The 13,248-nt window shown below is 54.1% G+C and overlaps 7 protein-coding genes across 7 annotated transcripts; 5 read left to right on the top strand and 2 right to left on the bottom strand.

The window, feature by feature from the left end:
- The first annotated feature begins 13 nt into the window (after window positions 1-13).
- On the top strand, window positions 14-1,122 carry BU26DRAFT_521917 (translation initiation factor eIF-5A). Its single transcript, XM_033829657.1, has 4 exons — window positions 14-110; window positions 247-513; window positions 564-696; window positions 755-1,122. The coding sequence occupies exons 1-4, from the start codon at window positions 90-92 to the stop codon at window positions 823-825; spliced, it is 492 nt and encodes a 163-aa protein (XP_033680490.1). The 5' UTR covers window positions 14-89; the 3' UTR covers window positions 826-1,122.
- A 350-nt stretch (window positions 1,123-1,472) lies between these two features.
- Window positions 1,473-3,284, top strand: BU26DRAFT_433212 (uncharacterized protein; the record flags this gene model as incomplete). Its single annotated transcript, XM_033824018.1, has 2 exons — window positions 1,473-1,587; window positions 1,741-3,284. The coding sequence occupies 2 exons, from the start codon at window positions 1,473-1,475 to the stop codon at window positions 3,282-3,284; spliced, it is 1,659 nt and encodes a 552-aa protein (XP_033680489.1).
- A 444-nt stretch (window positions 3,285-3,728) lies between these two features.
- Window positions 3,729-4,368, top strand: BU26DRAFT_69676 (uncharacterized protein). Its single transcript, XM_033836228.1, has one exon. The coding sequence runs from the start codon at window positions 3,833-3,835 to the stop codon at window positions 4,208-4,210; it is 378 nt and encodes a 125-aa protein (XP_033680488.1). The 5' UTR covers window positions 3,729-3,832; the 3' UTR covers window positions 4,211-4,368.
- Window positions 4,369-5,134: 766 nt separating this feature from the next.
- BU26DRAFT_69569 (ubiquitin-domain-containing protein) lies at window positions 5,135-6,075 on the top strand. The gene is made up of 4 exons (XM_033836227.1): window positions 5,135-5,271; window positions 5,383-5,589; window positions 5,705-5,871; window positions 5,928-6,075. The coding sequence occupies exons 1-3, from the start codon at window positions 5,202-5,204 to the stop codon at window positions 5,809-5,811; spliced, it is 384 nt and encodes a 127-aa protein (XP_033680487.1). The 5' UTR covers window positions 5,135-5,201; the 3' UTR covers window positions 5,812-5,871; window positions 5,928-6,075.
- Window positions 6,076-7,151: 1,076 nt separating this feature from the next.
- Window positions 7,152-9,039, bottom strand: BU26DRAFT_69556 (uncharacterized protein). Its single transcript, XM_033836226.1, has 2 exons — window positions 7,403-9,039; window positions 7,152-7,351 (listed from the first exon to the last, which is right to left on the bottom strand). The coding sequence occupies exons 1-2, from the start codon at window positions 8,945-8,947 to the stop codon at window positions 7,322-7,324; spliced, it is 1,575 nt and encodes a 524-aa protein (XP_033680486.1). The 5' UTR covers window positions 8,948-9,039; the 3' UTR covers window positions 7,152-7,321.
- Window positions 9,040-10,551: 1,512 nt separating this feature from the next.
- Window positions 10,552-11,961, top strand: BU26DRAFT_521912 (ribosomal protein L1). The gene is made up of 2 exons (XM_033829656.1): window positions 10,552-10,876; window positions 10,927-11,961. Exons 1-2 carry the CDS (start codon window positions 10,575-10,577, stop codon window positions 11,825-11,827), a joined length of 1,203 nt encoding a protein of 400 aa, XP_033680485.1. The 5' UTR covers window positions 10,552-10,574; the 3' UTR covers window positions 11,828-11,961.
- On the bottom strand, window positions 11,882-13,235 carry BU26DRAFT_521911 (palmitoyl-protein thioesterase 1 precursor). The gene has a single exon (XM_033829655.1). It carries the CDS (start codon window positions 13,200-13,202, stop codon window positions 12,228-12,230), a length of 975 nt encoding a protein of 324 aa, XP_033680484.1. The 5' UTR covers window positions 13,203-13,235; the 3' UTR covers window positions 11,882-12,227.
- Window positions 13,236-13,248: the final 13 nt, after the last annotated feature.

Below are 13,248 nucleotides of genomic sequence, written 5' to 3'. Positions count from 1 at the left end.
CCCCTCGCCCACACCCCACCCCCCAGCCGCCCCGACACTTCCACAGCCTCTTCCTCAACCCGAGTCGCATCTTACTCTCATTAACCACCATGGCCGACAACGATGCGCAGGTACGTCCCCTTGCCTTTCTGTCAGCCATGTGCGAATTACCCCGCCTTATCGATTGCCGCCGCAATATTGCGCCCAGGCATCAAAACATGTCCTCGCGCGACTCTATCGGACCACAGCTGATCGCGTCCTGTCCAGCATGAGCACACCTTCGAGAGCGCCGATGCCGGCGCCTCGACCACCTACCCGATGCAGTGCTCTGCCTTGAGGAAGAACGGCTTCGTCGTCATCAAGAACCGCCCCTGCAAGATTGTCGAGATGTCCACCTCGAAGACCGGCAAGCACGGCCACGCCAAGGTCCACTTGGTCGCCATCGACATCTTCACCAGCAAGAAGCTCGAAGATCTCTGCCCGTCCACCCACAACATGGACGTCCCGAACGTTCGCCGCCAGGAGTACCAGCTCGTAAGTGTGCGCAGGACCCCACACGCAGGCACCCGCTTACAGCACTCTAGCTTGATGTTACCGACGACGGTTTCCTCTCCCTCATGTCCGACGACGGCTCCACCAAGGACGATGTCAAGCTTCCGGAGGGTGACGTTGGCGATAAGATTAACAAGCTCTTCAACGAGGAGGGCAAGGAGACTAGTAAGTCACAAAGGGCGGCAATGACACTTTTGAGGGTACACTTCTGACCATGGTAAAGACGTCATTGTCCTCACGGCTATGGGTGAAGAAGCCGCCATCGACGCCAAGGAGGCTCCCAAGTCTGGTTAGATGACTGCGCGTTGGGATAGGGCCGTCAGCAGGGAGGGAGCTGTTGTTGGGGGCCCGCTGAGAAAAGAACGGGAGGTGCCAAGTGGCCCCTCTGGAGCCGCAGCCCTTGCGGCGACTTTGGCATTTTCAATGCTATCCTGCGCCTTCGCTGATAGCTCACCAATGTTTGCGGTTCTTCGGACGGATTTGGGTTTCTTGCATTGCCGCTCGCATGTAACGGAGATACGTGTTACGAATCTCCTGGTCCTAGATGTATTCCCTACCTGACGGCAATGGTTAAAGGATGATGATGCCATGCAAATTGCTGCCTTCGTGATTGGGTGAAATTATGAGTGAATGTGCGATTACTGTTTTCGGTTTAGCGGCCGACGACTCCCAAAGCTTCTCAAAGCTCGGTAGCACCCGCCTAGATCTGATTCTGTCACCACCTTCGCATTTGCAGCCCGTTTTGAGCCCCGATACCGATGCAGCGATCGCCCGCGCAGGGTGCCAATCATGGGAGAGGGCCGCGTCAAGGGTCCCGTTTGTGGCGTCGAAAACTGCCGTTCGAGGAGATACGAAGAGGGCGAGGATGGGTACCTCTACTGTCAGAATGGGCATCGCAAGGGCGTATGTAGGGCGCTGGGAGAGAATGAGACGTGTGGCTGATGCGATGGCAGGAATTGCTGGCGGGAGAAGATGATGATATGTTTGAGGGGGCTGCCGCAAGGACCACGACGCGAAAGAAGACGGATGAGGATGGGGAGGTGACGAAGTCGAAAAGTGAGTTGAACTTTCATCTCTCAATACTGTTTTGAGTGTGCTGCTTGAGTGCAAGCCGAGGTCCCCGACAACCCATTACTACGCCGCCTACGGCATGCACCTAGCAAGAATTATCACGCTCGGAGGGCGGACGCTAACATAGACTCTCCATAGACTTCAAAGGGCCAAAAGCTGTCGAATTATATTTGAAGGCTCTTCAACTTATCCTACGGCATCAAATTTGGTTCCTGACCCACGAGAAAGGCTTACCAGCGGAACTTGAAACCGTCGTCTTCGATCTGTGGGCCCTCCGGATCCTGCAATTTGGAGACAAGATATCCGAAGATAACGAGGAGCTACACTCATCACAAGCGTTCAGTTCTATAGACGACGACGCGGAGGCTGTAGGAGATGGGCCAAGATTCGGAAAGCGGGAGAGAAAGTTTAAGGGCATTCCTGGCCTAATCGATTGCCTGGCTCTATGTTATCTGGGTATCACCACGCTTCGGTTACCTGTTACGCCTGGCGATATCTATGCATGGACAGCAGAAGGAAAGATGGCCTATCTGGGGGCCATCAAGTATCTCCCACCAGCTATGAGAGACCGATTACCGGCAAACTACCACGCTGTTTTGGATCCGAACGCTCTTCTAAGGTTCGAACGATTCTACCCCACGCTCATCGCGCTCCAAGTCGGCTTCGAGAAAGAGTACGCGATCCTGTGGCCGCCTCTCAACGCGCCCTTACTACTCTTCCGGTACTTGAAAGAGCTCGCTTTGCCTCTGGAATTGTACGATGCTACCCTTCGGCTGGGCAAACTGCTGGACTACGATTTCGCGTTCCACACCGATGGCAAAAAGAGGTTGGGCGTAAGGGACCTGCCCGAAGCGCAGCTTCTCGCTTGCTTTGTGATGTGCGTTAAGCTCTTCTATCCCTTCGATGGCCAGCGGCGATACCCCACTTCGACATCGGAACTTGCGACAAGTGTCGTCAATTGGGAGGCGTGGTGCAGACAAATGGACCTCGCACGCTTGAAGGGGCGGCCAGGTACCTCAAGCTACACGCCAGAAGAACTCTTGGAGCTAGAGAAGAAAGATCTCGTATATACGACGGAAGAGCTGTTTAAGCTCGAAGTGAAGGACGTGCTGTCCATGTCAGAGGAGCAATTGGATCAGTACATGGATTTCTATCTGGCCAACTTCCTAGACGAGACCCACATCGAGCCAAACCAAAACAAGGACGACTTTCGAAACAAACTCTACGAATGGTTTCCCGCAACTACCGAGACTCCCGCGCAGCCAAGGCAAGCATTGGATGAAGACAATAGCGAGGCGAAGCTTGAGGTAGTGAGGGCGGTGCAGAGCAGTATGAAATTGAGACCAGCTGTTGCAGAGGAAGCAAAGGGCACCGCGATTTTAAGGCCAGGGCAGGCGTACAAGAAGCATAAGAAAGAGGAGAGATTGCCAGAGCTGCAAAAGAGATTTTACGAAGAGGCGGCGCGGGTGGCGGGCTTGTCGCTGAATATGCTAGTCATGGCTGTTTCTTCAACGGAGACGAGGGTTGAGAATTGGAGGAGTACGCAAAGAAAGGGAAAGAAGCTGTTAGATGAACGCCAGAAGGAGATACTCCTACATGGACTCCACGATCCAGGAAACCCTCAAGTCCAGTCCACCCGAAACTCGGAAGCTCATATCGGAGTGTCGTCTATCGATGTATAGTATCCATACTGCCCCAGCCCATGATCTACGTTTGGGTCGTCGAATAACTTCTCCTGACAAAGCCGCCCAATGTCCAGTGCCTTTTCGTCGGAGTTCAGAAATTCGCTAAAGTCGAGGAAGTCGTCGGGTGTCGATAGACTATACTCAAAGCCACTATCGGTGGACTCAAAATACGTCGTCGAAGGCGGCGGAGGACTGGAACTCCGGGTGGTGTAACCATAGCCTCCTTCAGCAGAGTCAAAAAAGGATGTCGAAGGTGGGCTGAAACCCAGAGTGGCATGGCCAGAAAGGAGTCCAAGGTACACCAGAGCATCCCTGACCAAGGATCGATGGTCGTGATGTTCATCCAGGTATTGTAGGTGCTGCAATATTTCCTCTGCTACTCTTGGGGTAGCCGGCCCTTCTCCGCCAGAATCGATTCGCATCATCTCCTTTTCCTCATCCAACAACGAACTCCGAACCTCTAAAAGTCTAGGCTGCAAAAGCAACCCCTCAATCACCATCCTCTGATCCCAATCCGTCTTCTCCGCTCTCGGCTCCGCCTCAAAATGCTTACCAACATGCGCGCACCTCGCCTTCCACGAATCAAACACACTGACGCAAAACCCACAGCCCCAAGCCGTTTTCGTAGGAAGCACGTCGGCAACCGCAGTCGCGCCGTGCGTGCATTTCGTGCCGCATGCACCTGCATGCACTTTCTCATGGTGGCGCTCGAACTGCCTCTTTTGCCAGTAGGTCATGGAACAGTCTGCCTCGGGGCAGATCCATTGCCGCTGGGGTTCGTGGTAGTCTCGTTCGTGGCGTTTCCAGGACGATATAGATTCGAAGGTACCGTCGCAGGGGAACGTGCAGTGGTATATTTTGGTGAGGGTTGGGTTGGTTGGGAGAGGGTTTTGCTGGCTGGCGGGTGCTGTAGGATTAGTTAGATATACGCCAAAATACTATGTTTGGCTTGAATTACCTTGGCCGGCGTGCTTGATATAGGCATCAACGATATCAAGGAGGTAAGCTGTGAGATCGTTCGCATGGTGTTCCAGATGCAAAGGGATTTTGCAAGCAAATTGAAAGTCGATGATTTGGTTGGTGGGAATGGATGCGATCGCCGGTGGTGTCAAAATACTTTCTTTTGTGTGGGTACATGATTGGGAAAGGCAGTCGTGTTGGAGCACCATAGTCGGCGAAGCGATCAACACTAAATAGGAGGGAAACAAATCAAAACGATGGATTTCTCCAAAAGCATGAATGGATGCAGGGAAGGCCTCTAAGTGTGAATTAAAGGAACGGAACGAGCGTACTTATACACCCCCAGTTAATAAATGCTACAGGTGTCATCGTGAACTCGAAAACTCAGGTTTGAAAGACAAGGCAAACCCAAACATGGCTTATGGGAGTTCTCGGGTGGATGGAACGCATTTCCTCACCGCTGTGGATACTGGCCGTTTCGAGAAGCAGACCGCACGGCTAGTTCTTCTGCCTTCTCTGAGGAGCGATCGCCTATGTGGCTGTTTCACGGCGTCTGACCAAGCAAAGTGGGTTCCCCCAGGTTCCGCTACGCCGATAGGATAATCGCGAAGGAGGACGTCGCTTCAATCGTGGCGGAGCAGACGGTTACGCCGTCCGTGGATTTTGCCGGCTCTGTTTGGCCGCTTGAACATCCAGCGGTAAAAGGAAAGAAGGATGAATAGGCTCGAGTATCCCGCACCTAAGAGATCGGCCACGACTTTTGATAGATTTCCGCAAGTTTATAGAATGACGCTAAGACAAGTCCGACGCGGGAGCCGCAACACGTGACATGTTGCGCACGTCCCACCTCGGTTAGCATGCGTTAGTCAGCACACTGCGAATTCGAACATCATCGTCGCCGCCCTCACGACGACAATCCCACCAACACCGACGACGAGACCGCGAAACGACAAGATGCAGATCTTCGTCAAGACCCTCACGGGAAAGACTATCACCCTCGAGGTGGAGTCATCCGACACCATCGGTACGCAAGGGCCTTCCCCGTCTCCGCCCTCCCCGCGCAATTCCTCGATAACGCACAATTGGCAATGATACTGGGTGTTGGTGGAACGTAATAGCTGATGAGGGGCCACAGACAATGTCAAGTCCAAGATCCAGGACAAGGAGGGCATCCCCCCGGACCAGCAGCGTCTGATCTTCGCGGGCAAGCAGCTCGAGGACGGTCGCACCCTCTCGGACTACAATATCCAGAAGGAGTCGACTCTCCACCTCGTCCTTCGTCTGCGCGGCGGTATCATCGAGCCATCGCTCAAGGCCCTTGCGAGCAAATATAACTGCGATAGTAAGTGAGGCGTGGTGCATATTCCGTTTGGAGTGGTACCCCAGATCACAATGAGATATGGACGCACCGAAACCATATGGCCCCATTTCTAGGGACTGCGCTGACTCTTTTATAGAGATGATTTGCCGGAAGGTAAGCAGGACCCGGTACACATGTCCGCATGTCTTGGTCTTTTCGACGTCTGAAAGCCTGGAGCATGTTGGGATGTTGACTTCCATTTGAAGACATATGCTAATAACCCGTACGCAGTGCTACGCGAGGCTTCCACCGCGTGCCGTCAACGTGAGTGTAACCCTCTGGCTTCTTGAAATGACGATATTTGCTAACTCTCTTTACAGTGCCGAAAGAAGAAGGTAGGAGCTTCTATGGTGGTTCCGCAATTAGCTTTAACACTCTTTTCTAGTGCGGCCACAGCAATCAGCTCCGACCGAAGAAGAAGCTCAAGTGAGCGGTTCGCGCAACGGCGTCTGGCGAGTCAAGGTGGATGGAACGAATGTGGCGGACAAAGGACAAGGGAGACACATGCGGATATCTGCACATGGTGTCCTCACTGTGCTTAACACTCGGGATCCGGCTTGGGGTATCAGGCATATAGCGGAAATCGAAACTTCTACCTTTCCTTGACAACGACGATGCCAGTATGGTCATGAACAGCGCTCTATCTCTGTAATCGTGATATGGCAACTCTGTTCAATGCAAGTGTCTATTCTAACCGCTGTAGATCGTCGCTTCTTCGGTCGAGATAGTTTTCGTCTCTGGGGTGGCGCAGAGACGTCACGTGAATACGCGCCACACTCGCACAACTGCTCCACCAAATCAAAAATCGAGGGTTCTAAGTCCGCGAACCTGCTTGAGAACAGCAGCTGCGCGTCAGGCGTGTTGATTTCGCAACCTTATAGCCCGGAATCAGCAAAAAATCACGCGAACGGCGACGAACTTCCGGTAAATTGCAGAGCACATCTCCATTTTCCTAGCTAAAACCACCTTCATGCCTCGTGTCTCGTTATGCAAGGCCCCCAAGACCTGGTAAGCAACACGAGCTGAGACACAAACAAAACTTTTCCACCGCCGGGTCCGCACTAGGTGCACCCATCACCAATCAGCCGTAAGAAAACAAGGGCGCTGGATCCATCGCCGCGTCGACGGCGTGAAAAAGGGAAAAGGTAGGGGTAATTGAAAACATCCAAGCCAACCTTAGCTAAAACCTGTGAGGACGATCCAACATAGGGTGATCAAGGGGTATAAAATACCGATACGCTCCACAGCAGGGACCATATGAGATAGAAGCGGAAAGAGGAAAAATGCACAATGTATCCATCCAGGCTCCGGTAATGCAGATGCAGCTAACCAGAGAGAAGGGAAGATAGTTGTACATGCGAGAATACACAACCATTGGGGCAATATGGGGTACAGTTGAGGAAGAGATTTTGAACTGGAAAAATGGGTTAATGGAAAAGTGGTATCGACAACGCCTCGCTATGCAATGCAAATACGCAGGGGAATGTGAAACTGTGGAAAGGGTCGTCGACTAGTTAGCGGCTCGCGACGGCGAGGTTGGGTGAGCTATGTCAGCCAGTGGCAGCTGGTGACAGTCTGAAGCAGTTGTAGAAGGGGCGACACCGGTACGCCAGTATTGTGTGACCGATGTAGAACAGCGGCGAAGCGGCGGCGTACATACGTCTATTTCATGAATTGCGGTGACGACTGCGATTCGTAACGGTGGATAGAGGGCTTAGACGCGGGGCTTCTTCCAGTAATATTGCTAGAAAAAGATGAGCATGCTGAGCAGACGATAGCAGGGCGACAAGCTTACCTTGTGCTGCTTCCTCACACTTCGCAGACCAGTGCCACGCATACCACCAGTAACAGTGTCACGCCTGATCTGATCCATGTCCATCTCTGGAACGTAGTAGAACTCGTTCTCGAGCGGCTTGCCGGCAGCGTCTTTGCCATAGCGGGGTATCTCGCCGATGCAGGGAATCTCATCCAAAAGCTTCTTGAGATCCTGCTTGGTGAGTTGCGGGGTTGGAGTAGATGCTCCACTACCGTCTGAGCCTTTGCTTTCTGAATCTTTAGCAACACATGCCTTCAGCTCTGCGGGGAGGTTGCCATGAATGGCTGACAGAGCCTGCGAGTGAAGGCGAGAGTACGCGAGCTGGTTGATGACATGGTTCTTGATCGGAGAGTCCTTGAAGCGTAGTAATTGGGTTGGTGAGGCGTGCTTTGGCGAAGACGAAGCTAAGGCGGCGCGGCGGCGACGCTGTGCAGAGACGCTGGGCTGGGTTGGAGTAGTCGTTGAGAACGATGCGAGACGGGGGAGAAGGTTCTCTCCAAAAGGACCAAAAGAGTGAATCACCGGGTCATTCTCTTCATCTCCATCCGAGAAGTCATCCACATTGAAGGATGAGAGTATGCTAGCCTTTGGGTCCACGGCATTCACGTCTTGAGCTGAATTGGAACGCGACTTGGAAGGACGAATAAAGGTCATATCCACTGGGGTCGGGCCATTGCCTTTATCGTTCTCCTCATCTGCATCGGCATCCTCGAATATCTGCACGGGTCCAGACTGTGCTGGTAGGGCAGCGCCGGGGGCGAAGACTGGCTGACGGATTGGGCTCTGTGACACCGGAGAACGCGGAATGACGGGGGGACTTGAAGCGAAGTGGTCCTGAGCCGGTCGACGTGTTGGCGAGAGGTCGTCTCCTGAGTCCCATGAAAGCTTCCTCGGAATGACGGGCCACGCGATCATGACGCGTGTATCTTGAACATCTAGCATGATCTCCGCCTCAGAATTATCCGACGTGTACGTGTCACCCTTTTCCAGCTCGAAGACACGGCCTTTACAGTGAATCTTTGCACCGTTCCATCCCAGACACTCGACCTCAATATACCCGTTCGGGTGGGACGCGGTGGGGGCGTGATACGCGGCTTGGACGTGAACGCGTGAAATCAGTCGGTTGGCGGACAGCTGGTAGTCGGATGAATTTGAAGACCTGCCCATGCGAACGATTTCGCCGTCAGCGGGCAGATCAACCGTCGGCACGGCTCCGAGAGGGACCCGCTCCGAGAGCGCGGAAATGGTACGCTGGAAGGCCGGACGGGCATTCTGGGGCGACGACGATGGCAGAATGCCAGTAGACGAGGTCGGCACTGGCGTAGGATAGTACCTCAGCTGTTGCTTGGGGTACGAGGGCGAGTCCTCGTTGAACTTTCGCTTCGCGGAGTGCGGACGCGGGAAGGGCGAGGACGAGAGCGGCTCGAAGGCGGGGAGCAACGACGGCTTCCGCGCCGGCTCTGGACGCTGCTGCTCTGGCTCCAAGGGCAATTGCGGTGCCCTGCTGCTCGGAGAAGACTCCATGCCGCGTGTCGAAGGCGCGGACGCGAAGCAGGGCGGCGTGTCGTGCTTCTATCCAGACGCAGCGTGAACGTGAACCGTAGCCAACCCTCAGGCAGCCGGTAGCAGACGCGGCTGTCCGGTGAGGAAGAATACAAAAGAGAAGACGGAGGGTGGTGTAGGTGGTCAGGAAGAAGAGGCCATGGGGTCAATCGGGGAAGGGAAGGCGGTCACGTCGGAGCGGCCAAGGATGTAGAAAGCGCGTTGCGCGAATGTGGAGTAGACGCGCTACAGGGCGCATGGACGGTGAGAAGCACAGGAATTTCTCCACCGCGAGCCTTGGAGCACAATTTATTCCCTGCAAAACGCGGCCACTGCATTCGAGTCTGGGTGCTGTACGTTTTACGTTTGAATTGTCTTGCGCTCATGCCTCTCCAACGCCTTTGTTCTACTGCAATTCCTCTCCCCAACACGCATCCTGCTCGAGGCGCTCCTCGGCGAGGCCCATAGTGTGTAAGCTCCGTGCACGAGCAAAGATTCCCGCCCACTATCGCTATGCGCCGGTCATGGCTATTACTCGCTCGGCGGCTGCTGCATCTTCATCTCTTCCCGTCCCAGCCCCTCCCACGCTTGCAGATAGTGTTGGCTTTTGCCCGCGTCTATTGGCAGCCCACTACGCGCTGAGCTGCCATCTTGCACGCAGCAAACAAAATCCTGAATTCGTACCTGCAGCCATGCACTTTAAAGTCTTGCCCTCTGCCGATTCAGCCTGATTGGCAGCTATTTCTGTGAACTGGCGTTTCCACGATCCTGCTGAGGGGTTTATCAGATTCGTGGCAGTTGATCTGCTATTCGTCCAGCCGTCTACACTCGGAGCTGTAGCCCAGTTTCTGGTAGGTTGACACCCATAAATGGACGTACTCGGTGACTTGCAGTAGCGACTACTCCATGTGGGACGGCATCAGAATGGGACGTCACGCAACAGAAAAGAAAAATCTTCGTGCAGCAGCCAACCTCGCTAGCCTGCATCGATGACCTTCCGTGAAGCATGTAAGCCTCGCGACGACGCCCAAAGGAGCGGTATAGACGCGTTGAAACCGTGGTGGTGGAGTGAAGGGACCGAGCGCGGTGCCGTCGGTTTCGGCACCGAGCTCAGGACAGCGTCGCGTGAAGGCCGTCAGATCCTTTTCGTCAGCCACAAGGAGGTTTCGCGCTGCAAGCCCCCGGAAACCGTTGCTTTTGCATCAATTGCCATTGAAATGATACAGCTTTCGTGCAATTGAGGGATAATCCAGAGCTTCTACTCTTACAGCGGGGTCACGACTTCTGCTTCCATACTGGAAGTATGCCGTGCCCTCAATTGACCTAAAACATGTCTCAGCCTGATTCGAGGGAGATTCTGCGGTACGGACATCTGCACGGCAATAGTGACGAAGGAAAGGCTTCACCGGCTGCTTGCATGCACAGGAAGCTCGCGTGCGGCGCCATCTGAGACGCGCTGATTGGCCGGAGCTTCATCTGGAGTTCCCCAATCGGGATGGCGCCGCAGCCCCTCCATTTTCTCGGATTTAGGTTTCGCCGAGGAGAAATCTTGGCTCGAGAAATTTATGCGACTGGGATGAGGCAGTCCTGCAACAGCACCTCCGCAAACATGGCAAAATCCAAGGCTCTTGTCAAGTCGGACTCGGAGGAAAAGAAGACAGCTGATGCGACACTCACCACGAAAGTCTCACATGGCACCCCATACCAACTGGATCCCGCCCAAGTCGAGCGGGCGGCCACGGCGCTCGTTTCGCACATGAAGCAGCATGTCCAGATCAAAGAAAAGAAGGCCGGCAAGAAGAATCTTGCAGTAGACGAAGATGAGGCGGAAGACAACGATGAGCCAATCTTTCTGAACGTCTCCACGAAGCAGCACGTTCACGACACAAGCCGGCTGAAGCCCACCAAGCTGTGAGATCCCGCACCGTCAGCCTTTCCGCCAATTGCTAATGAATTTACAGTCCCCTTCCTCACCCTATACTCGGCAATGACGTCCGGATATGCGTATTCGTCAAAGACCCGCAGCGAACCTACAAAGACCTCGTCGCCTCCAACGCCTTCCCCGAATCCCTTCGCGCAAAAGTCGCTCGAGTAATTGGCGTGGACAAACTTAAGAAAAAGTTCAAGTCGTTCGAACAAAAGCGTGCACTTCTTGCAGAATATGATGTCTTCATGGTGGACGACCGGGTCATCAAGATTGTCGCTCAGCATCTCGGAAAGATCTTCTACGACAGCAAAGCCAAACGCCCGATACCCCTGAGGCTCACAGCTGGAGCGTGGATAGACAAGGAGAAAAAGAAGGATGACAAAAAGAAGACAGAGAATGTTGTGGGCACTGCTAAGGGTGTGGCGAAGGAGATCGAAGCCGCGCTTAACTCGACGTACGTTAGCATGAGCCCGTCAGCCAACACTTCAATTAAGGTCGGCAAGCTCTCCATGACGCCCCAGCAACTTAAAGAGAATGTCGAAGCTGTCGTGTCGAAGCTAGTCGAGAAGCACATTGAGCACGGCTGGAGAAACATTCGCGGGCTTCACATCAAGGGCCCTACGACGAAAGCGCTTCCGATCTGGCTCGCGGACGAGCTGTGGGTTGACGAGAATCAAGTGCTGGACGAGCCCTACAGGCCAGCCGTCACGGACGGAGGCAAGAAGGCTGACAAGAAGCGGAAGTGGGAGGAGTGGGAAGAGGAGATGCTCGATGACGACGTGCTCGCCCGGCGGAAAGAGGGTAGACAGTCTAAGAAGACAAAAGCGAAAAATGAGCCGGAAAAGAAGGAATCACGGTCGATTAGCAGGGAGAAGAGGAATAAGCTGAAGCGGGATGCGCTACGCTCGGTGCAGACGCCGCTCATCGCCGGTTAGATATTTTGTCTTAGGATATAGGCATTTCGCTTGATTGGCATAGGGCTAAGGCGTTCAGGGATGCACAGTGCTAGCTTATGATTCGACTAGAATACCACTCTCGATGTCTGTTCACAACAATTCACAAGTCCTCCTTCCGTGGTGCAGCTCACCGCCAACTTATTGAATATTTATACAAAAATACGTGCGCCCGTACATAGCGTCGCAGACCAACCGACCCCACCCAGAGTAACGCCAAAGTAATGATCCTACTGTGAAGGCCTTCCGGCGGCGGTCCAAGCGAAAAGCAATGTGGGAAGGATCAATATTACACGGGACTACGAAAGCAAACCATCGTCCATCACATCCGGTATTCATCCAAGAAACCTAAGCGCTCATACTTGCTGTCATCCATCGGATCCTACAACTCGATTAGCTCTTGTACCTCGTCAACAACGCCGCTCCAGCTCGCCTTAGCCGGAGAAAAGTATGTCTTGAACACATCCACCAACACCTCATCATCGAGCTGCATGTGCCCGCCCTTCGTCGTCTTAAAATCCAATCCACCCTTCTCATCCAACTTCTTCAGCCCGATCCAATCCTCCTTGTATATCGTCCGCTCTTTCAGAGGCGTCACATCCCCGCTCGTAATATTCGTCTGCGCGAACCAGCCGCTCTCCTTCGGAATAACCGTCGTGTCGTCCTCAAACACGTACATGGCGAACTTATCTAGGCTGGCAAGATTCTCCTTGTACGTCGCGTTCTTCTCCTCCCTCTCGTTATTTATATCCGCGAGGAAGTTGGAGTGCTTGAGGTACTCTTCCGCCGCCTCGCCGGTTGTCTCGTTGGTGGCGCGAAAGTACTGCGCAGGCACGAGATGGCTCTGCACCCACGCGCCCCACGTATTCGCCTTCAGAATCCCAATGTACGCTTTACAGAGCCAGTCCGTTGCGTCGCACACCTGGTACTTGGAAATCCCGTTGTGCTGGCTGCCGAATGTGACCAGATTCCTGACAGGCGGGTTATTGCATCGCTCCACATATCCGCGCAAGAACTGTCCGCCCTGCGAGAATCCGAGCGCGTTGACGGCCGGCGCGGTGGAGAGTATGGGGTGGGAGGCTAGGTCGTCGCACACGCGGGCGATCTGCTCGGTCACGTTCCCGAACCAGGTTGCTGTGCGGTCGGAACCGGGATCTTCGTCGAGCCGAATGTAGTAGACGTATGTGCCTGGGTTGGTCTCCTCTGCAAGGTCGCCGACGCTGCGGAGCCCGTCTGCGGCGTAGTTGTCGCCGAGGCCGTGCCAGATCAACAATGGTAGAGGTTCATCCTGAGATATAGGGGAGGCTAGAATGCCCCGGAGAAGGAGGAGCGTTGAGAGTGGGAGGAGGTGTAGCATTTTGGCGGCGTTGTGGTGTTTGGGAGCGTGAGGCGTGGGCTGAAGG

The sequence above is a fragment of the Trematosphaeria pertusa genome (genome assembly GCF_010094035.1).
Source record: "Trematosphaeria pertusa strain CBS 122368 unplaced genomic scaffold BU26scaffold_12, whole genome shotgun sequence".
NCBI classification, from domain to species: Eukaryota; Fungi; Ascomycota; class Dothideomycetes; order Pleosporales; family Trematosphaeriaceae; genus Trematosphaeria; species Trematosphaeria pertusa.
Note: the sequence above shows the minus strand (reverse complement) of the source record. Positions and strands in the feature narration are given on the sequence as shown.

Bases quoted from the DNA above. Each gene is read 5' to 3' on its own strand.
- BU26DRAFT_69556 (XM_033836226.1), bottom strand. From the start codon at position 8,947: ATGGAGTCTTCTCCGAGCAGCAGGGCACCGCAATTGCCCTTGGAGCCA. The intron at 7,352-7,402 runs GTAAGCTTGTCG...ATCTTTTTCTAG, and splicing joins GTGTGAGGAAGCAGCACAAG to CAATATTACTGGAAGAAGCC.
- BU26DRAFT_521911 (XM_033829655.1), bottom strand. From the start codon at position 13,202: ATGCTACACCTCCTCCCACTCTCAACGCTCCTCCTTCTCCGGGGCATT.
- BU26DRAFT_69569 (XM_033836227.1), top strand. From the start codon at position 5,202: ATGCAGATCTTCGTCAAGACCCTCACGGGAAAGACTATCACCCTCGAG. The intron at 5,272-5,382 runs GTACGCAAGGGC...GAGGGGCCACAG, and splicing joins GGAGTCATCCGACACCATCG to ACAATGTCAAGTCCAAGATC. The intron at 5,590-5,704 runs GTAAGTGAGGCG...ACTCTTTTATAG, and splicing joins GAGCAAATATAACTGCGATA to AGATGATTTGCCGGAAGGTA.
- BU26DRAFT_521917 (XM_033829657.1), top strand. From the start codon at position 90: ATGGCCGACAACGATGCGCAG. The intron at 111-246 runs GTACGTCCCCTT...CGTCCTGTCCAG, and splicing joins TGGCCGACAACGATGCGCAG to CATGAGCACACCTTCGAGAG. The intron at 514-563 runs GTAAGTGTGCGC...ACAGCACTCTAG, and splicing joins GCCGCCAGGAGTACCAGCTC to CTTGATGTTACCGACGACGG.
- BU26DRAFT_521912 (XM_033829656.1), top strand. From the start codon at position 10,575: ATGGCAAAATCCAAGGCTCTTGTCAAGTCGGACTCGGAGGAAAAGAAG. The intron at 10,877-10,926 runs GTGAGATCCCGC...ATGAATTTACAG, and splicing joins CGGCTGAAGCCCACCAAGCT to TCCCCTTCCTCACCCTATAC.
- BU26DRAFT_69676 (XM_033836228.1), top strand. From the start codon at position 3,833: ATGCTTACCAACATGCGCGCACCTCGCCTTCCACGAATCAAACACACT.